The 23,247-nt window shown below is 46.8% G+C and overlaps 1 protein-coding gene across 1 annotated transcript in view; it reads left to right on the top strand.

Moving 5' to 3' along the window:
* The window catches only part of LOC132819201 (collagen alpha-1(XXIV) chain), a 429,304-nt gene that overhangs the window by 400,011 nt on the left and 6,046 nt on the right, over positions 1 to 23,247 (top strand). Inside the window, exons 53-59 of the mRNA XM_060830653.1 lie at positions 2,745 to 2,780; positions 12,765 to 12,800; positions 12,882 to 12,908; positions 15,838 to 15,903; positions 18,805 to 18,973; positions 19,066 to 19,175; positions 20,557 to 20,775. Coding sequence (XP_060686636.1) covers positions 2,745 to 2,780; positions 12,765 to 12,800; positions 12,882 to 12,908; positions 15,838 to 15,903; positions 18,805 to 18,973; positions 19,066 to 19,175; positions 20,557 to 20,775 — 663 coding nt within the window. The remainder of the gene's footprint in view (positions 1 to 2,744; positions 2,781 to 12,764; positions 12,801 to 12,881; positions 12,909 to 15,837; positions 15,904 to 18,804; positions 18,974 to 19,065; positions 19,176 to 20,556; positions 20,776 to 23,247) is intronic.

Below are 23,247 nucleotides of genomic sequence, written 5' to 3'. Positions count from 1 at the left end.
CGTCTGTAGTCTGTTTCATCACCATTTGAGATTTGACCAACTATGGTGGTGTCATCAGCGAACTTGTAAATAGTATTAGTCTGGTATTTGGCGATGCAGTCAAGGGTATACAGTGAGTACAGTAGGGGCTGAGTACACACCCCTGGGGCCTCCAGTGTTGAGTGTTAGTGAGGATGAAATATTGTCCCCAATCTTCACCGACTGTGGCCTGTGGGTCAGGAAACTGAGGATCCAGTTGCAGAGAGTGGGGCTTAGTCTGAGATCACTAAGTTTAGTAATCAGTCTCGAGGGGATAATAGTAAAGGAATGATGACTTTGTAACCATTGTTGGGGGAAATGCATCTTGTTCACTAATGTCCTTTAGAGAAGGAAACTACTATCCTTCCCCAGTCTGGCCTACATGTGACTCCAGACCCACAGTGACTGGGCTGACCTCTAACTGCCCAGAGGGCAAGTAGGAATGGGCAATAATGCCTACATCATGTGAATGAAGTATTAAAGAAAGTCTGAAGAGAACATCTCTCACATTGACTGTCTAAACAAGACCATTAGGTCCATCCTCTGGCTACTGCAATAGTGTAGTGGTCATGTCACTAGCCTGGTAGCCTCGAATCCCAGGTTAATCTTCTGTGAGCACCAGTTCAAATCCTGCCATGACAACCGGTGAAATTTGAGTTAAGTGGAAATTTTGGAATTGAAAGCAAGTGTAATGGCCGTCATTTAACCACTGCTAATTGTTGTAAAAACTCATCTGGTTCACTAACGTCCTTTCAGGAAGGAAACCCATCCTTAGCTGGTCTGGCTTCCATGTGACTCCACACCCACAACAATGTCTGGATTAGTGGTGCTGGAAGAGCACAGCAGTTCAGGCAGCATCCAAGGAGCAGCGAAATCGACGTTTCGGGCAAAAGCCCTTCATCAGGAATAAAGGCAGTGAGCCTGAAGCATGGAGAGATAAGCTAGAGGGGGGTGGGGTGGGGAGAAAGTAGCTTAGACCTGGGAGTTGCAGTGGGAGAGGGACACCCTGAGATTCTTGTAGAGAGAGGAGGAAAACTTCTTCAAGGCAGGCATCCTTGCAAGAGGATTCGCAGTAGGGTTAAAATCAACGAGGTAAACACAATGACTGCAGATGCAGGAAACTAGATTCTGGATTAGTGGTGCTGGAAGAGCACAGCAGTTCAGGCAGCATCTCTACAAGAATCTCAGGGAGTCCCTCTCCCACTGCAACTCCCAGGTCTAAGCTACTCTCTCCCCACCCCCACCCTCCCCTAGCTTATCTCTCCATGCTTCAGACTCACTGCCTTTATTCCTGATGAAGGGCTCTTGCCCGAAACGTCGATTTTGCTGCTCGATGGATGCTGCCTGAACTGCTGTGCTCTTCCAGCACCACTGATCCAGAATGTAGTTTCTAGCATCTGCAGTCATTGTTTTTACCCACAGCAATGTATTTGATTCTGGTCAATTAGGGATGGATAATAAATTCTGAATAAATTCCTAAATTATCCAATTATTCCTTCAGTAATTCCATCCTCCAAAGCTCCATTTGGGATTTGCTCCTTAATTCCAATTGGATCTTTGCATGAAGAACTTATTGATGCAGGTTTGATTTTTTGCCTTTCTTTATTTCAAACCTGTTTCTTTCACCTTACCTCATTTTAAAGCGAACATGGGGGGTAATTGGCAAAATACCCCAAGCATCATGACAGCAAGAATGTCACAAAGACAAGCTGCCCGATGTGGACGTGCCGGGGGGATTCTTTTCCACAGAGCTGAGAGAGAGAGAGAGAGAAAGCGATCAAAGTGATTGGAGAAAGAGAGTTTTGACGGAGTAAATAAAGAGAAACTGTGTCTCGGGGCAGGAAGGTTAATGTCCAGAGGGAGATAGACGAGGGGAATTTATTTGACGCTGAGTAATTAGATTAGATTAGATTACTTACAGTGTGGAAACAGGCCCTTCGGCCCAACAAGTCCACACCGACCCGCCCAAAGCGCCAAAGCGCAACCCACCCATACCCCTACATTTACCCCTTACCTAACACTAGGGACAATTTAGCATGGCCAATTCATCTGACCCGCACATCTTTGGAATGTGGGAGGAAACCGGAGCACCCGGAGGAAACCCACGCAGACACGGGGAGAATGTGCAAACTCCACACAGTTAGTTGCCTGAGGTGGGAATTGAACCCGGATCTCTGGCGCTGTGAGGCAGCAGTGCTAACCACTGTGCCACGGTGCCGCCCACATTGTGATCTGGAACATGGCCCCTGGTGGAAGCAGATTTAAACGAATATTGGAGCAACACAGGAGGGAGACCAGAGTGAGCAGGCTCCTGGAGAAGAGCAGGGCACGAGGTTAATGTTCGAAGAGCTGCTCCAAGCTGAACGGCCTCCTGTCTATTGCTCGATGATATCAGAGCCACGAAACTACCGTGTGACAAGCATCTAAAATAGCTTAAGAAAATTATTTACCTCATTATTTCATAACTATTTAATTAATTGATGTAATTATTTAATCATTGGATCAGAAGTAGGCCATTCAGCCCCTCAAGTCTGTTCCACCATCCAATGAGATCACAGCTGATCTGTGACCTAACTCCATATATCTGCCCTTGACCCGTACCCCTTAATGTCTTTGCCTAACAAACACTCATCTACCTCAGATTTAAAGTTATTGATCCAGTATGTTATTGATTATTGCATCATTACTTTTCAATTAATGTCTGTTCTTTTTCTTTTCCATCATAGGGACCAAAGGGAGTGAAAGGAGCCAGGGGGGAAATGGTAAGGCTTTATCAGACATCACCAGTTGTGAAGCCACCTTTCCACACGTTTACAAGATAATTGAGATGTCACTAAGTTGCATGTTGCTAAATTTCCAGTTTGACAGATCTCAATATTTCAATAGGTCTACAGGTTTGGTATACATCGAGCAGGTTGGTGTGATGGTCACCTGGAGTTTAAACAGCAGGTGGACTGAATGGCCTGTTGCAGTGCTGTACATTTGCTGTAACTCTATGTAATAACACAGACAGGGTGAAGGGTAAGGTGGGTGGACTGACCTTTATGTAGAAGGAAACATCTCAGTACAGCGCAGTTGGGCTTCTGTCTTTGAGGTCTTCCTGAATCTTTATGAGGTTAATAGCAGAACATATCAAATCGGGAATGTGTAGCAAACTCTCAGAACCTATTGATTAGATTAGATTACTTAGTGTGGAAACAGGCCCTTCGGCCCAACAAGTTCACACCGAGCCTCTGAAGAGCAACCCACCCAAACCTCTACATTTACCCCTTCACCTAACACTACGGGCAATTTAGCATGGCCAATTCACCTGACCTGCACATCTTTGGACTGTGGGAGGAAACCGGAGCACCCAGAGGAAACCCACGCAAACACGGGGAGAATGTGCAAACTCCACACAGGCAGGAATTGAACCCAGCGCTGTGAGGCAGCAGTGCTAACCACTGTGCCATCGTGCCACCCATAAGGATGTGAATGTCATTGCTAAGTGCAGTTTTTGTTGCCTATCCCTAATTGCCCCAGTGAAGCTGCTGCTGAAACAGCCTTGAATTCGTCTATGTAGCTTGCTTGGCCATTCCAGAGGGCAGGTAAGAGTCAGCCACATTGCTGTGGGTCTGGAGTCATGTGTAGGCCAGACCTGGTGGAGTTGGCAGATTCCTTCCTTAGACCACATGAGTGAACCAGATGGGTTTTTACAACAATTCAGTCATTTCTATATGAGCCTCCTCCTTCAGATTTTTGTCTCACCCTGTCAACATGTCTGCTATTCCATCCTCATGTGCTGAAGTCTGTCCAAAACTATACAAACACGAGTCAGACCACGGCTGCAATACTGTAAACAGTTCTGGGCACCTTATTCAAGGAGAGATATTCTGTTGTCAAAGGCAGTTCAGAGCAGGTTCACTCGGCTGATACCAGGTACCGAGGGACTGTCTGATGAGGAGAGTTTGGTGAGATTGGAATACAGAAGAGTGAGAGGTGACCTTACTGAAGCATAAAATATTCTTAGGGGGCTTGACGGCATAGATGTGGAAATGAGAAGAGGTTTATTCATGCTCCCCTTTGTAGGGGAGTCTAGGAGCAGAGAGATTAATCTCAGAATAAGGGGCCACCCATTTAAGATAGTGATGAGGAGGAATTTCTTCTCTCTAGGGGTGGAATGAATCAGTGGAATCCTTCAACACAGAGGGCTGTCGAGGCTGGGTTGTTAAATATATTCGAGGCTGAGAGAGACAGATTTTTAATTAGTAAGGGGGATTGAGGGTTGTGGGGAAAAGGCAGGTGTTGAGCTGAAGATGGTTGGACCAGCCTTGAACCTATTGAATGGCAAAGCAGGCTCAATGGGCTGAGTGGCCTGCTTCTACTCTTATGGTCTCTAAGCATTCATTAGGAAAAGAGGAAGCCATTCAGCCCATCGAAGCTACTCTGCAGAGTGTACCTATTACAGTGCACCTTACACCCTCCCAGTGGTAGCGAGTTCTATTTTGAGACAATGCAAAGAGTATTCTGCTGCTTTCTGATGGCAGTGTTTATGCAGAGGATATTCGAGACTCTACAGGATTGACTAGAAATGGACGGGGACTTCAAACAGTTCCAATGAAAGCCATTGCTTACAGGATGAAAGATATTGACCTGTTTATAAAATAGGAGAAAGTGAGGACTGCAGATGCTGGAGATCAGAGCTGAAAATGTGTTGCTGGAAAAGCGCAGCAGGTCAGGCAGCATCCAAGGAGCAGGAGAGTCGACGTTTCGGGCATGAGCAACACATTTTCAGCTCTGGTTATAAAATACTAATGGCTTCTTCATGAATCACTCAGCCATGAACAAGATTCTTCTATAATCATCATGGAATCCCTACAGTGTGGAAACAGGCCCTTCAGCCCAACAAGTCCACACTGACCCCTTTGCAGAGTAACCCACCCAGACCCATTCCCCTCCCCTATATTTACCCCTCACTAATGTACCTAAACTACATTATGGGCAATTTAGCATGGCCAATTCACCCAACCTGCACATCTTTGGATTGTGGGAGGAAACTGGTGCACCCGGAGGAAACCCACGCAGACACGGGGAGAATGTGCAAACTCCACACAGACTTGAGAGTGGAATCGAACCCGGGTCCCTGGCACTGTGAGATAGCAGTGCTTACCACTGAGCTGCCATGCCGTCCACCGTAAACAAACAAAATGTTATGCCAATCGATTTAGTTTGTATATTTTTGATCTAGCAGGAGTAGATCTTAATCAAAGTGTTTCAGGGATAATGACCATTGAAGAGCTTACGCAGATCAGGGAAGGGACAGATTCCATTACACCCTGTGGGCAGTTCATTATCAAACTGTTCTGAACGTGGAGTGAAATGAGGAACAATAGAGAGATTGTTGTTTCTTGCAGGTTCTAAAGTGGAGTCATAGTGGACTGGAGACATGGACTCTGTCTCTCTCTCTCACAGACCCTGCTGGGTTTCTCCTGCAGTTATGTTTTCATTTCAGATTTCCAGCATCTGCAGTAGTTTGTTTTTGTGCTAATTGTCAAAAAAGGTGATTTTCAATCAGACATACCTCAAGAAGGGGATGGAACCTGAACTGTGGTCCAAGGGTCTAAGCACCCTGCTCCAAGATGTTGTTACATACCTCTGAAGCCAATAGGACTTGAATCTGAGTCTCCTGGCTCAGAGATAGGGACAATACTACTGCACCAGAAGATTATCTCGTGTTACTTGTCTATCGGTTAAGTGTTTAATTGTATTCAGGTGACTGGGGAGTCACTGGCACCCTGAAACAAGGGGACCAGTTAGCTCATTTGGTTGGATGGCTGGTTTGTAATGTTAAGTGACCCCAACAGCGTGGGTTCGATTTCTGCACCAGCTAAGGTTCCAGTGAAGGTCCCACCTTCTCATCCTCTCCCCTCACCCGAGGTACAGTGACCATCAGGTTAAACCCCCAGCAGTCATCATTCTCTCCCTCCTTAATCAGAGAGTGGTGCAATGGCAACGTTTCTTGCAACAGACGATACTAAACTAGGGAGAATAGCCAATCATAAGGATGACGCTGAGAGTCTGTGAAAATTTTAAAGGTTGAGGTGAATAGATTCTTGGGGATAAGATGATGGTGGGGGGTAGGTGGGACGTGGAATAATCAGATCAGCCGTAAGCTTACTGAATCGGGGAAGAGGATTGAGGGGCCGAGTGGCTTGTTCTTACTGCTAGCTCGTATTTCAGAAGAAGAATCAGACAGGACTCGAAATGATCACTCTGTCTCTCCAGCAGTTAATTATTTCTGGGTCCTCATGTCCCTGTCTGGAGAGTTCAGAGCTCCTCGGCTCGGTGAGGAAGATCTGCCGTCGGACTGACTGCACCGACAAATCTTAGCCGAACCTTCCAGGCCTTGCCAAGACGATCAGAAGCTGTACCTGAAGAGAAAGGGTTCATTCCATGAGACATAGGAGCAGAGGTTAGGCCATTCAGCCCATCGAGTCTGCTCTGCCATTCAACCATAGCTGCTAGGTTTCTCAACCCCATTCTCCCCTTGATACTCAAGATCCTATCTATCTCAGTCTTAAATATACTCAAAACATCCACTCCCACCAAAATGATTTTTGAAACATTCCTACTGTCCTTACGGTCACACTCCAGCTTAAATTCTTCGTCCTTGTTTTCCAATCCATCCATGCCTAGAGCCCTCCAGGTTTTTGGCATCTCTTCCATATCGCCCTTTGCAATCTCAGCGAACTTTAGATTCTTACACTTCTCCAGTTTACAATACTCCTTGACTGAGGGAACCTGAAGCTTTGGAAATCCCCCCATAAACTTTGCTGCCTCTCATTATTCAAAAAGTCTCTTTACTCTCCCTTTACCTTAGTAAAAGATTATAGCACAAAGTAGAATTGTACGGTGACAGACTGGATAGAAGACTGGCTGGTTGGCAGATAACCGGTAATATCTATAAATGGGTCTTTTTCTGATTGCTCAGGCATTGAGTGAGATTTCTCAAGGGATTGTGCTAACCCCTTGACTTTTACAATTTAGAACGATGACTTACATGAGGGGAGCAGAGTTTAACACACTATCCAACACTTTTCACTGTATTTTGTAACAAGATACAAGTAACATCAAATAAATCAATATCACAATCCAGAGCATGACACCTAGATTTGCAAACATTGAAAATACAGGTCTGTTGTGAAGAGGATGAAATTAGGTCACAGAATGGTATATACTGGGCAAACATCTGGCAGACGGAGCATTCTGTAAGAAAATGTGAAGCTGTTTCATTTTGATAGGAATAATAAAAAGGTAGGCAAGCAGGAGGCTGGGGGAACACAGCAAGGCAGGCAGCATCAAGAGGGACAGGCAAGAGGCTGGGAGAACACAGCAAGGCAGGCAGCATCAAGAGGGACAGGCAGTAGGCTGGGGGAACACAGCAAGGCAGGCAGCATCAGGAGGGACAGGCAAGAGGCTGGGAGAACACAGCAAGGCAGGCAGCATCAAGAGGGACAGGTAGGAGGCTGGGGGAACACAGCAAGGCAGGCAGCATCAGGAGGGACAGGCAGGAGGCTGGGGGAACACAGCAAGGCAGGCAGCATCAGGAGGGACAGGCAGGAGGCTGGGAGAACACAGCAAGGCAGGCAGCACCAGGAGGGACAGGCAGGAGGCTGGGAGAACACAGCAAGGCAGGCAGCACCAGGAGGGACAGGCAGGAGGCTGGGGGAACACAGCAAGGCAGGCAGCATCAAGAGGGACAGGCAGGAGGCTGGGGGAACACAGCAAGCCAGGCAGCATCAGGAGGGACAGGCAGGAGGCTGGGGAAACACAGCAAGGCAGGCAGCATCAGGAGGGACAGGCAGGAGGCTAGGAGAACACAGCAAGGCAGGCAGCATCAGGAGGGACAGGCAGGAGGCTGGGGGAACACAGCAAGGCAGGCAGCATCAAGAGGGACAGGCAGGAGGCTGGGGGACACAGCAAGGCAGGCAGCATCAGGAGGGACAGGCAGGAGGCTGGGGAAACACAGCAAGGCAGGCAGCATCAGGAGGGACAGGCAGGAGGCTAGGAGAACACAGCAAGGCAGGCAGCATCAGGAGGGACAGGCAGGAGGCTGGGAGAACACAGCAAGCCAGGCAGCATCAGGAGGGACAGGCAGGAGGCTGGGGGAACACAGCCAGCCAGGCAGCATCAGGAGGGACAGGCAGGAGGCTAGGAGAACACAGCAAGGCAGGCAGCATCAGGAGGGACAGGCAGGAGGCTGGGAGAACACAGCAAGCCAGGCAGCATCAGGAGGGACAGGCAGGAGGCTGGGAGAACACAGCGAGGCAGGCAGCATCAGGAGGGACTGGCAGGAGGCTGGGGGAACACAGCAAGGCAGGCAGCATCAGGAGGGACAGGCAGGAGGCTGGGGGAACACAGCAAGCCAGGCAGCAACAAGAGGGACGGGCAGGAGACTGGGGGAACACAGCAAGCCAGGCAGCATCAGGAGGGACAGGCAGGAGGCTGGGGGAAACACAGCAAGCCAGGCAGCAACAAGAGGGACAGGCAGGAGACTGGGGGAACACAGCAAGCCAGGCAGCAACAAGAGGGACAGGCAGGAGACTGGGGGAACACAGCAAGCCAGGCAGCATCGGGAGGTGGAGAAATCGACGTTTCAGGTGTAACCCTTCTTCAGGAATAATAAAAAAGCAGAGTGTTATTTAAATGAAGAATGACTGCAGAATTCCCTGCTGGGGAAGATTCTCGGTGCGTGAGTCATGGTGAGTGCAACTGCTGCATGTAATTAAGGAGACGAATGGAAAGGTATCTTTGAATGTGACGGTAAGCTGATAGGGAACTTGAGTACAAATGAAAAGTGATACATTTTATCCATGTTTTTTCATCTGATATTCATCAGGACCATTCACAAGAATACCAATTCAAGGCAGCATCCAACAGCCTCCTTGGCTCACAAACCTCATTCCTGATGCAGAGCTTATGCTCAAAACATCGAGAATCTCCTGCTGCACAGATGCTGCCTGACCGGCTGTGCTTTTCCAACACCACACTCTTTGATCTCCAGCATCTGCAGTCCTCACTTTCTCCTAGAATCCAACATCTATACTGTCTCCATAGAAGTAACAATGGTGCACATCAGTTGGCAGGTCATTAGTGAGACCACATTGCAGACACTCTGCACAGTATTTACCTTCTTACTGAAGAAAGAAATGTGTTGAAGGTGATTGAGAGGATATTTACCTTGAATGAGCAATGGTCTTATGAAGAGAGGTTGGCTAGACTGGGCTTGTTCCTACTGGAGTTTGGAAACTGAGCAGAATTGTTTGATGTGTCTAAGATTCGGAATGGTCATGACAAGTTGGATGTGGAAAGGATGTTTCCTTGTGTAGGTCAGTCCAGAACTAGAGGCCATTCAAGATTGCCCTTTTGGGGTCAGAGACAGGGAGAAGCTGTTTCTCAGAGGGTTGTGTGATTTTGGAATTCTGTTTCAGAAAGCAGCAGCAGGGGTTTGGACGGTGGGATCAGGTATTATTGGGGGTAGATGTGTCACTGGATTATAGGTGCTGGAAGAGCACAGCAGTTCAGGCAGCATCCGAGGAGCAGTAAAATCGACGTTTCGGGCAAAAGCCCCTCCTCAGGAATACCTAGTAGATGTGTAACTGGAAGCACAAACAGAGCAGGAATCATCTCATCGAATGGAAGGACAGGTTGACGGGTTGGGTGGCCTATCCTTGTCCCTGGTTTATATGTTTATTTCTCTTTACATGGCTCAGTGCTGAAGTCTGATTAATAAACAAGATGCTATGAAACACATTTCGTTTCAGACCCTGGAGATTCTGTGCCAGAATCAACAAATCTCACATGTCGAGTTAGGTGTTTTCTTAGACTTCTATATGCAAATAACCCACTGCCCTTTTCAAAAATTCCTGTTGGGGCAAGATTTCAGCACGTGTTGCTATTGAGAGGATTGATCTACAATTTCAACATCGTTGGTCAATGGAAACAGCTAAATGCAAAGTCCTTAATGGACAGTCAAATAAAATACTTATTCATTACAGAGAGATCATTATCAGGCCACTTGTGGTACAATGGTAGTGTCCCCACCTCTGAGCCAGGAGACAAGGCTCAAGTTCCACGTGCTCCAGATGGCATGTCAGAACACCTCCGAATGGATCAAATAGGAAAACATCTAGAGATCATCACTACAAAGTTTCCACCAAACAGGAATTTAGGGAGAGAGTAGAGATGGGGGTGGGGATGGGGTAGGCGGTGCGGTGAGGTGGAACTCATGAATATTGTTTCCATTGTTAAGGAGAACATAAATAAAGACAGAAGGGAAAAATGAAAGGATGGATATGGTGATGGAGTGAGATGGAAAGGGGTGGGAGCGGGGAATGAATACGAGCAGACAAGCAGGGCTGAATGGCCTCTTTCTGTACTGTAATTGCCCCATATGTTTTGGAATTGAATTGGATTTATTGTCGCGTGTACCGAGGCTTTGTCTTGTGAGCAATACAGGCAGGTCACAGAGTTAACACCATAAGAGCATAAGAAATAGGAGTGGGAGCAGAGATAGTAAATAGTAGGTAAACAATGGCAAACACAAAAACACAGGTACAGGCGAACATTAAGAGTTTGTGAGTCCATTCAGTATTCTAACAACAGTCGGGTAGAAACTGTTTCGAAACCGGCTGGTGCATGTGTTCAGGCTTCTGCACCTTCTCCCCGATGGTAGAGGTTGTAGAAAAACATTGTCAGGTTGGGATGGATCTTTGAGAATGCTGGCGGCCTTTCCTTGACAGCGGGCCTGGTAGATGGATTCTACAGATGGAAGGTTGGCCTTTCTGATTGTCCGGGCCAAGTTCACCACTCTCTGTAACTGTCTCCAATCTTGAATGGTACAGTTGCCATACCAGGCAGTGATACATCCAGACAGAATGCTCTCAATGGCGCACCTATAAATATTGGCAAGGGTATTCGCTGTCATGCCAAGTTTCCTCAGCTGCCTGAGGAAGAAGCGATGTTGTTGGACCTTTGTAACCAGTGCATCCACATGGAGAGTCCAAGAAAGCTTGTTGTGGATGACCACTCCCAGGACCTTGACACTTTCCACTCGTTCCACCCTCTGTGCTGTTAATGTGTAGGGGGGGGGGGGGGGCGGGGAGGCATGAGTAACATCCCGCCGAAAGTCAATAATGAGTTCCTTGGTTTTGATGGCATTGAGAGCTAGGTTATTCTCAGTGCAACATTTTTCCAGGTCTTCCACCTCCCGTCTGTAGTTTGTTTCGTCGCCATCTGAGATTCGACCGACTATGGTGGTGTCATCAGCGAACTTGTAAATGGCATTAGTCTGGTATTTGGTGACGCAGTCATGGGAATACAATGAGTACAGTAGGGGGCTGAATACACACCCCTGGGGGGCTCCAGTGTTGAGTGTTAGTGGGGATGAAATATTGTCCCCAATCTTCACCTGACTGTGGCCTGTGGGTCAGGAAACTGAGGATCCGGTTGCAGAGAGTGGGGCTTAGTCCGAGATCACTATGTCTAGTCATTAGTCTCAAGGGAATAACAGTGTTGAAGGCTGAACTGTAGTCAATGAGTAGGATTCTTACGTAGCTGTTCTTGGTGTCAAGGTGTTCTAGGGAGGAGTGAAGGGCAAGTAATAGGGCATCTGACATGGATCTGTTAGTCCGATAGGCAAATTGGAGTGGGTTAAGAGAAGTGGGGAGGCTGGAGTTGATTAATGCCATGACCAGCCTTTCAAAGCACTTCATGACCACCGAAATTGGTGCCACTGGGCGGTCGTCATTGAGACATGCTGCATGACCTTAAAAATGTGTTGCTGGAAAAGCACAGTAGGTCAGGTAGCATCAAAGGAACAGGAGAATTGACATTTCAGGCATAAGCCCTTCTTCCTGTCTGGACAGCCCTTGGCTGTCTTAATGGCTCTGTGAAGGTCATACTTGGATTCCTTATATTTGAGTGGGTCTCCTGATCTGAAGGCCTCACGCCTAGTTTTTAGCAGGTTCTGGTGGGGGACACCTGGATTGACTTCCTCGGTATGCAATCCTGAATGAGATTAGAATATAATCCCTATAGTATTGAAAAAGGCTATTCAGCCCAACAAGTCCACACCAACCCTCTGAAGAGCATCCCATCCAGACCCAACACCCTATCCCCATAATCCTGCATCTCCCATGGCTAACACACGGTGGCACAGTGGTTAGCACTGCTGTCTCACAGCGCCTGAGACCCGGGTTCAATTCCCGACTCAGGCGACTGACTGTGTGGAGTTTGCATGTTCTCCCCGTGTCTGCGTGGATTTCCTCCGGGTGCTCCGGTTTCCTCCCACAGTCCAAAGATGTGCGGGTCAGGTGAATTGGCCATGATAAATTGCCCGTAGTGTTAGGTAAGGGGTAAATATAGGGGTATGGGTGGGTTGCACTTCGGCGGGTCTATGTGGACTTGTTGGGCCGAAAGGCCTGTTTCCACACTGTAAGTAATCTAATCTAAACCTAACCTACACATTCTTAGACACTATGGGTAATTTAGCATGACCAAACTCCCTAACCTGCACATCTTTGGACTGTGGGAGGAAACCGGAGCACCGGGAGGAAATCCACACAGACAGCAGCACACCTGAGGCTGGAATCGAACCTGGGTCTCTGGCGCTGTGAGGCAGCAATGCTAACCACTGAGCCACGGTATCAAGAAAGGAAGCTTGGTTTCATTATGCAGTGATTATTAATGCCTTTGTTCTTTGTCAGGGACCTGCAGGACCACAAGGCCAGCCTGGACCACCTGTGAGTAGATCTTTTCATCATGTTTTTTGTTTCAGTTTTTTTACCCGTATGGCTACAATAAAGTGAACTCTTTCATTGCAGGGTCCTCCTGGGTCACCTGGTCCATTGGTAAGTGATATCTAATGGACACTTACTCCCCCTCTTTCAGTCAAAATCTTCATGTTCTCACTTTTCATACCTGCACCTTGGAAATCTCTGTATACTCTTTGAGGGGAAAAAAGAGCAACTGTTTTCCTGAATTTGAAGACTGGACCAAACATCATTTTACATACGATTGCAGACTTGAATCGTGACCAACTATACACCATTAGGAAAATGCCCAATAGATTTCCCAGGCCCCTTTCCACCCACATTCCGGGACTTTTCCTAGACTCTGACAGAAAGACAGACTTAGAAGAGTCATAGGTGCAATTTCCAACATGAATTAACCTGTCGACTCTTGGTGTTTTCAAGGGTGTTGTATGCATTCACATTTCTCACGGTTTTGAATAAAATCCCCCTGTTTTAAATGCTGTGAGAATGTTTCCCTCTGGCCATAGAGTCTAGAATGTCGGGTCACAGCCCCTGGCTTTTGACCCAGGGTAGGGTACCCAGGAGCAGGGGGTATCACAGCTCCACAAACCAAACCTTTAAAATTGTCCCCGAAACAAAAACAAAACAAAGAACTGCAGGTGCTGGAAATCAGCAACAAAACCAGAAATTGCTGGAGAAACTGAGCAGGTCTGGCAGCACCTGTGGAGAGAAAAACAGACTTAATGGTCCAGTGACTCAAGAAGGACCTGAAACACTAAATCTGTTTCTCTCTCTACAGATGCTGTCAGACCTGCTGAGTTTCTCTAGCAATTTCTGGTTTTGTCTTTAAAAATTGCCCACCTGTATTTCTGATTTTCAGTTTGGTGGTGATGGGTGAATCTGCAGAACTCATGGCTACAGAGGGCTGTGGAAGCTAAACCATTGAATGTATTTACGGCAGAGATCGACAGGTTCTTGACTGATAAGGGAATAAAGGGTTACAGGGAGAAAGCAGGAGAATGAGATTGAGAACGATATCAGCTATCATCGAATGGCAGAGCAGACACGAGGGGCTGAATGGCCTCATTCTGCTTCTATACCTAATGGGGCTGGATTGGGGGTTGTCCCGGGTGACTGGAGAAAGCAGCTGCGATTTACTGAAGAGAGCTGAGTGGAACTTCTGTCTCCAGCACAGTAAAACAGTCAAGATTAAAACATAAAATATTGACCTTGCTCCCATAATTTCACTTTCACACACTCCTGAGCCAAAACTATAGCATCCCTCTACCATTCCCACAGCCACTCACACCTCTGTGCCAACCTGTATCCATTTATCCACCCTCATGGCCCAGCCTGTGCCACTCTATACCAATCTACACATCCCCCATAGCCTGTCACTCCTCCTTGTGCCACCTTATCCTCCAAGTCATCCCAATGATCCAATGTAACCCCATTCCAAATTATGTCCCCCAGTCACAACCCTTCGCCCTTCCCTCTCCAACTCATCCAATATCCACCATAGACAAGCTTCCCATGCCCTGTGGACAATGTCTGTTGTTGATGTCACCATTGGAATAAAATTTCTCATCTAGAGTCTAATCCCTTATGTGAACAAATATTAAGAAGCAGCTGAAGCTGACCACCAAAATGCCCACTTGACAGACCACCCCCACCCCGTTGTGACAATGTTAGATTGACAAATCTGTCATGCAGCACTCTGAAATACTTAGCCACTTTGGATTTGATTCCCTACAGTGTGGAAACAGGCCATTTGGCCCAACAAGTCCACGCCAAAGAGCAACCCTTCTAGACTCATTTCCTTCTGACTAATGCAACTAACACTATGGGCAATTTAGCATGTCCAATTCACATGACCTGCACATCTTTGGACTCTGGGAGGAAACCTACGCAGACACAGGGAGAATGTGCAAACTCCACACAGACAGTCGCCCAAGCCTGGAATTGAACCCGGGTCCCTGGTGCTGTGAGGCAGCAGTGCTAACCACTGAGCCACTGTGCCACCCCAGACATTTTTATTCGGACAATTCCTTAACACTTTTGCTAATTCCAATGGGTTTTTGCACTTTCTATGTTCAACCTTCTCCACAGTTCGTAACCTTTAAGGCACCTGACCTCCTCCCCCAAAGGATACCTCATGTTCCCTGCCCCTAACATAAGTAGCCCTGACCCCACACCCCTGCAGTGTGCTGGGGTAATACCTCAGCTTTCCAAAGGGATACTCTGACTGTCCAATGGAAACGCGTTGAGAAAGGATTGGCTCTTACTTGGTCTATGACTGAAATATCCAGTAGTGCCCAGCTAGTGCACACGTAATTCTTCTCCAAGTGAAGGTGTGGGATTCTGGGTGAAGACTTGAGGAGGATGTACTGAGTCAGCAATGTCAGAAACTTGAAGCTATGGGAGTGGACAGTAAGCAATGGATTCACTTTGGTTGAAGTATTTGGTTTTGTGTCAGTGAAGTGCCAATGAAACTGAAAGGAAGCATTGACAGGACAGGTATGAGGTTGGCCTGGTTACACAGAAACTGTCAGGTTTTTATATTCATTGTTTTGTGTTTTTACTTGGAATGTAAAACACAGGAATGTAAAACCAGTCTGTGTCAGTGTTCCTCCTCACCCAAGCCTCCTCCTACATATCCGTCATCTCACCCTAACAGGCATCCTGCACCATTCTCTCTCATGTGTTCATCCAGCTGAAACATATCAATGAAGTTCACCTCAAGCACACCCTGTGATAGTGGGTCCCACATTCTTCCCACTCCCTGGGTAACAGGGATGTTTGTATTAGTGACTATCTTACACTGAGCCTAAGTCCTCTTGTGGAGTTGATGGGACTTGGTGTCTAACCTGCACTGAAGTGCTTTGATGTTGATTCTGAATGTTTGAGGTGTTCCATTTCACAATAGTAACATCCATGAAGCTTGCTGAGCAGGAAGTGCAGCAACAGGGCAGTTCTGACTGATGGTTTCTGTTTCTCTCTTTGTCCTTCATGGTTTGTAATGTAGAGACATTCGGATATTAATACCGCGATCCGAGCCTTGATTGCATCCAGTGAAGCCCTGCAGTTTGAGGTGAGTATCCAATCCCATCTGTGACTCAACTGTTTCCTTCGGCATCATCATAAGAGCGCTCCTCACCCAGCAGTAATTGTGGATTCACATCACATGGGCGATTTAACCGTGGATAACCAGCTCTGAATGTTTGCTGTCTGTAACATTTGAAGCTAATCTGGTTCATGTGGGAAAGAAATAAGCTATTGCCTCTGAAATGGCCAAGTAAGCCACTCTGTTCCAGGGCAGTTAGGGACAGTAAGAACTGCCAGAGACATCCCATAAAGAAAAATGCATTGTTAATCATAGAAACCCCACAGTGTGGGAACAGGCTCTTCGTCCCAACAAGTCCAGGTCAATAGGATAGTGAAGAAGGCGTTTGGGATGCTTTCCTTTATTAGTCAGAGCATGAGTACAGGAGTTGGGAGTCATATTGCGGCTGTGCAGGACATTGGTTAGGCCACTGTTGGAATATTGCATACAATTCTGGTCTCCTTCCTATTGGAAAGATGTGAAACTTGAAAGGGTTCAGAAAAGATTTACAAGGATGCTGCCAAAGTTGGAGGATTTGAACTATAGGGAGAGGCTGAACAGGCTGGGGCTGTTTTCCCTGGAGCGTCAAAGGCTGAGGGGTGACCTTATAGAGGTTTAGAAAATTATGAGGGGCAAGAATAGGGTAAGCAGGCAAAGTCTTTTCCCTGGGGTTGAGGAGTCCAGAACAAAAGGGCATAGGTTTAGGGTGAGAGGGGAAAGATACAAAAGAGATCTAAGGGGCAACTTTTTAACGCAGAGGGTGGTATGTGTATGGAATGTGCTGCCAGAGGAAGTGGTGGAGGCTGGTACAATTGCAACATGTAAGAGGAATTTGGATGGGTATATGAATAGGAAGGGTTTGGAGGGATATGGGCTGGGTGCTGGCAGGTGGGACTAGATTGGGTTGGGATATCTGGTCGGCATGGACAGGTTGGACCGAAGGGTCTCTTTCCAAGCTGTACATCTCTATGACTCTAAGTCCACACTGACCCAACAAAGAGTAACCCACCCAGACCCATTCCCCTACATTTACCCCTGACAAATGCACCTAACCCACACATCCCTGAACACTGACGGCAATTTCACATGGCCAATTCACCCTAACCAGCACATCTTTGGATTGTGGGAAGAAACCAGAGCACTCAAGGATGGAATCAAGCCCAGGTCCCTGGCGTTCTGAGGTAGCAGTGCTAACCACTGAGCCACTATGCCACCCACTATTAATTGTTTCCTGTTTTAACATTTCATTGCTTGCATCCACCATGCCTGGAAATGCATCTTTAAAAGGTATGTCTTAGTTGACCGCTTTGTCGAACATCTCCCTTCTGTCCACAGGAACGACCCTGAGCTTCCAGTTACCTGCCATTTTAACACACCTTCCCCCGTTCCCTGGCCAGTGTCTCTGTCTCAGCCTTACTGCAGTGATCCAACGAAGCTCAGCACAAGCTGAAAGAACCACATCTCATTTTCTGCTCGGGAACAGTACAGCCTACAGGACTCAATATCGGGTTCAATAATTCCAAGGGATGTGCACCTTCTCCCATGTCCTTATCAACTACCCACCCCACACACCGGACCTTGTCATCCAATCAAACAGCCCATTGTCAGCACTAACGTGGTGTCTGTCAGCAGCTACCGACTCCCCCAGGCTCCCAGTCTGTCCAACAAATTTTCTCTCTCGCTGGGTTCCTTCTCTACCTCACCCCTGACCCCATCTGCACCAAATATACCACCTTTTCCCAGATACAATCATTTCTGAAGAATAATTTCTGAAGAAGAGTCACTCAACTTGAAACATTAACTTTGCTTTCTGTCTCCATGAATGCTGACAGACCTGCTGAGTTTTTCCAGCAATTGTTGATTTTTGATTCTGGGTGTGTATTAGATTAGATTACTTACAGTGTGGAAACAGGCCCTTCGGCCCAACAAGTCCACACCGACCCGCCGAAGCGCAACCCACCCATACCCCTACATTTACCCCTTACCTAACACTACGGGCAATTTAGCATGGCCAATTCACCTAACCCGCACATCTTTGGACTGTGGGAGGAAACCGGAGCACCCGGAGGAAACCCACGCAGACACTGGGAGAACGTGCAAACTCCACACACAGTCGCCTGAGGTGGGAATTGAACCCGGGTCTCTGGCGCTGTGAGGCAGCAGTGCTAACCACCGTGCCGCCCATAACCAGTGATCAGGATCCACTTATTTTTGCCACCTATTACATCCTCAGAAAGTGCAATGAGATTAAATTAGATTAAGTAGAATTGTTTTTGCATGAATATGAATCAAAACAGGAACAAGCGATGAAAGGGGAGGCTCTCAGAGTTCCTTTGTACTCTGTTAGGACCAGGTTCCTGGTGAAGATCCTCAATTTGTCCTAAATGAGGAACAGCAGCTTTGCCATTCTTTGTTCAACTCCTCCCTTAGTTGGTGACAAAATGAGTCATATAGAAAGGGTATTAATATATAGAGTATATGCCACCGTGCCGCCCACTTGTTTAGTGTTTGAACATAGAACATAGAAAAATACAGCGCAGTACAGGCCCTTCAGCCCTCGATGTTGCGCCGACCCAAGCCCACCTAACCTACACTAGTCCACTTTCCTCCATATGCCTATCCAATGCCCGTTTAAATGCCCATAAAGAGGGAGAGTCCACCACTGCTACTGGCAGGGCATTCTATGAACTCACGACTCGCTGACTAAAGAATCTACCCCTAACGTCCGTCCTATATCTACCACCCCTTAATTTAACGCTATGCCCCCTCGTAATATCTGACTCTATACGTGGAAAAAGGTTCTCATGGTCAACCTGGATAGTTTCGCTTTGCTCCTAACTCTCCAGTCTGTGCCCGTTTATCTCACACGTACAATTAATGTGTTCCTAGAGTTACCAGAACACTGAAGTCGCACACATGGAGCAAGGAATGGGGATATTCAAAACTTTACACTATCTCAGCAGTCTGATGCAAAATATCAAGAACCCCCTGGGAACCAAGGAACATCCTGTTCGGGTTTGCCGGGATTTGTTGAACTGTGAAAGTCAACTATCTAACGGTGAGAGGAGCTCTGTAACTGTAGACTGTCTCCTGAAAACTGCAACTGCTCAGCTTCAGGTTTCTGATACACGTCCTTTCTCCCGCCTGCAGATAAATACTGGATCGACCCCAACCTGGGCTGCTCTTCAGATACTATCGAAGTATTCTGTAATTTTAACACTGGCGGCCAGACGTGTTTACACCCTGTCACTACATCCAAGGTAACGCGAGGTTCCAGTGAATGTGGAAAGAAAGGGAGGGCGGCTGGGATTGATCACCTCAGACAGAGAAGGTTCACTGATGATTTCACAGAGATGTTCAAAATCATGAAGAGAGTCAGTAGAGGGGAATCACCCACAAAAGGACATACATTTCAAACAAGTTGGTAAAGCAAATCAACGCAATACAAAGGTTGTAAAGTTGTTGGGATCTGGAACTTATTTCCCTTAAGAGCAGGGGAAAATCAAATCAATAAAAGATACAGAACCAACTTATTAAGAACTGTGGATGCTGTAAATCAGAAACTTGGGAAATTTTAGATTAGACTTACAGTGTGGAAACAGGCCCTTCGGCCCAACAAGTCCACACCGACCCGCCGAAGCGCAACCCACCCATACCCCTACATTTACCCCTTACCTAACACTACGGGCAATTTAGCATGGCCAATTCACCTGACCCGCACATCTTTGTGACTGTGGGAGGAAACCGGAGCAAACCCACGCAGACACGGGGAGAACGTGCAAACTCCACACAGTCAGTCGCCTGAGTCAGGAATTGAACCCGGGTCTACAGGCACTGTGAGGCAGCAGTGCTAACCACTGTGCCACCGTGCCGCCCACTAATGTTAACTCTGATTTGACTCAACCTGAAGCGTTAACTCGGATTTCTCCCCACAGACACTGACAGCTCTGTTGAGCTTATCCACAATTCCTGTTTTGGTTTGTTTTTTATTCCCTCTCATGGGAAGTGAATGTCATTGCCACATACAGCATTTACCCACGGGGTAATACTGTTACTGATACAGCCCACGGGGTAATACTGGGACTGATACAGCCCACGGGGTAATACTGTTACTGATACAGCCCACGGGGTAATACTGGGACTGATATAGCCCACGGGGTAATACTGGGACTGATACAGCCCACGGGGTAATACTGTTACTGATACAGCCCACGGGGTATATCAGAGGGTAGCTTCAATCATGGTTCCCCACAATCACTGATCTGATCCATTGGAGAAAATTTTCCCCTGAGTTCCTTTACAAATCCCATCCGGAAATATGGAGCATTGATTAAATCTCCTCATTCCTGATGAAGGGCTCCGGCCCGATTCTCCTGTTACTGGGATGCTGCCTGTCCGGCTGTGCTTTTCCAGTACCACACTCTCAACTCCGATCTCCAGCGTCTGCAGTCCTCACTGTCTCCTAAATCTCCTCATAACCTTCCCAACTCGAAAGAGAAACAGCCCCAAATTCTCCAATTTCTTTGTAACACTAATATTCACATTGTTTGTCTTACATGTCATTAAAAGCCTTTGTGGTTCAGTTTGAATTTCATGAATTTTGCATTGATCTTGTTTTTAACCAACTATTTTTCTTTGCAGCTGGATTTTGGAATTGGAAAAGTACAGATGAATTTTTTACATTTGCTCAGTTCTGAAGCCACACAGACCATTACAATACACTGTCTCAACTTCCCAGTTTGGAAGAACACTACCAACAAGGATCCCTACGCTAATTCCATACACTTCAGAGGATGGAATGGCCAAATATTTAAACCAAATACAGTATTTCAACCCAAAGTTATAAGGGATGGGTGCAAGGTAACTTCCTGAGAATTTTGTAATTAACAATTCAGGTCCGTTTCTGAAATTAAAACGGAAAATTTTGGAAAACGAAACCAAAGAGGAGTCATGTTGGACTCAAAACGTTAAATTCTGCTTTCTCTCCTTAGGTGCTGCCAGACCTGCTGAGTTTCTCCAAAAACTTTCACTTTTTATTTCAGATTTCCGGCATTTGAGCACTTTGCTTTTTCTTCAAGTTAATTGCTTGTGGCGAATTCAGTTTGGGTAACACGGTGGCTCAGTGATTAGCTCTGCTGCCTCACAGAGCCAGGGATCCAGGGTCAACTTTAGCCTCAGGGGAACTGTCTGTGTGGATTAGATTAGATTCCCTACAGTGTGGAAACAGGCCCTTCAGCCAACACGTCCACACCGACCCTCCGAAGAGTAACCTACCCCACTGCATGATGCACCTAACACTATGGGCAGTTTAGCATGGCCAATTCATAGAACATAGAACATTACAGCGCAGTACAGGCCCTTCAGCCCTCGATGTTGCGCCGCCCTGTCATACCAATCTGAAGCCCATCTAACCTACACTATTCCATTGAAGACATGTCCAATGACGACTTAAATGTACTTAAAGTTGGCGAATCTACTACCGTTGCAGGCAAAGCATTCCATACCCTTACTACTCTCTAAGTAAAGAAACTACCTCTGACATCTGTCCTATATCTATCACCCCTCAATTTAAAGCTATGCCCCCTCATGCTCGCCTTCACCATACTTGGAAAAAGGCTCTCCCTGTCCACCCTATCTAACCCCCTGATTATTATATATGTCTCTATTAAGGCACTGCTCAACCTTCACCTCTCCAACGAAAACAGCCTAAAGTCCCTCAGCCTTTCCTCATATGACATTCCTTCCATACCAGGCAACATCCTAGTAAATCTCTGCACCCTTTTCCAAACCTTCCACATCCTTCTTATAATGCGGTGACCAGAACTGTACACAATACTCCAAGTGCGGCCGCACCAGAGTTTTGTACAGCTGTAGCATAACCTCCTGGTTCTGGAACTCAATCCCTCTATTAATAAAAGCTAAAACACTGTATGCCTTCTTAACAACCCTGCCAACCTGGGTGGCAACTTTCAAGGATATGTGTACCTGGACACTGAGATCTCTCTGCTCACCTACACTACCAAGAATCTTACCATTAGCCCAGTACTTTGCATTCCGGTTACTCCGGCCAAAGTGAATCACCTCACACTTGTCCGCATTAAACTCCATTTGCCACCTCTCAGCCCAGCTCTGCAGCTTATCTATGTCTCTCTGTAATCTATAATATCCTTCATCACTATCCACAACTCCACCGACCTTAGTGTCATCTGCAAATTTACTAACCCACCATTTTACGCCCTCATCCAGATCGTTTATAAAAATGACGAACAGAAGTGGACCCAACACCAACCCTTGCGGTACACCACTAGTAACTGGACTCGAGGATGAACATTTCCCATCAATCACCACCCTCTGTCTTCTTTCAGCAAGCCAATTACTGACCCAAACTGCTATGTCTCCCACAATCTAATTCCACCGCATTTTGTGCAATAGCCTACTGTGGGGGACCTTATGAACGCCTTGCTGAAATCCAGATATACCACATCAACTGGTTAACTCTCATCTACCTGTCTGGTCACCTTCTCAAAGAACTCAATAAGGTTTGTGAGGCACGACCTACCCTTCACAAAACCGTGCTGACTATCCCTAATCAAATTATTCTTTACCAGATGATTAAAATTCTATCTCTTACAACCTTTTCCAACATTTTACCAACAACTGAAGTAAGGCTCACTGGTCTATAATTACCAGGGTTGTCTCTACTCCCCTTCTCGAACAGGGGAACCACATTTGCTATCCTCCAGTCTTCTGGCACTATTCCTGTAGACAATAACAATTTAATGATCAATGCCAAAGGCTCGGCAATCTCCCAGAGGATCCTAGGATAAATCCCATCCGGCCCAGGGGACTTATCTATTTTCACACTCACTGCAGGATTTCTAATAGCTCTTCCTTGTGAACCTCAATCCCATTTAGTCTAGTAGCCTGTATCTCAGTATTCTCCTCGACAACATTGTCGTTTTCTAGAGTGAATACTGTCAAAAAATATTTATTTAGTGCTTTCCCTATCTCCTCTGACTCCACACACAACTTCCCACTACTATCCTTGATTGGCCCTAATCCCACTCTCGTCATTCTTTTATTCTTTAAATCCCTATAGAAATCCCTATAGAAAGCCTTACCCTGATCCTAGCCATCAACAACTTCTCATGTCTCCTCCTGGCTCTTCTGAGCTCTCTCTTTAGGTCTTTCCTGGCTACCTTGTAACCATCAAGCGCCCTAACTGAGCCTTCACATTTCATCCTAACATAAGCCTTCTTTTCCCTCTTGACCAGAGATCCCCCTTCCTTCGTAAACCACAGCTCCCGTGCTCTACAGCTTCCTCCCTGCCTG

This window comes from Hemiscyllium ocellatum, chromosome 9 (genome assembly GCF_020745735.1).
Source record: "Hemiscyllium ocellatum isolate sHemOce1 chromosome 9, sHemOce1.pat.X.cur, whole genome shotgun sequence".
Taxonomy (NCBI): domain Eukaryota; kingdom Metazoa; phylum Chordata; class Chondrichthyes; order Orectolobiformes; family Hemiscylliidae; genus Hemiscyllium; species Hemiscyllium ocellatum.
Note: the sequence above shows the minus strand (reverse complement) of the source record. Positions and strands in the feature narration are given on the sequence as shown.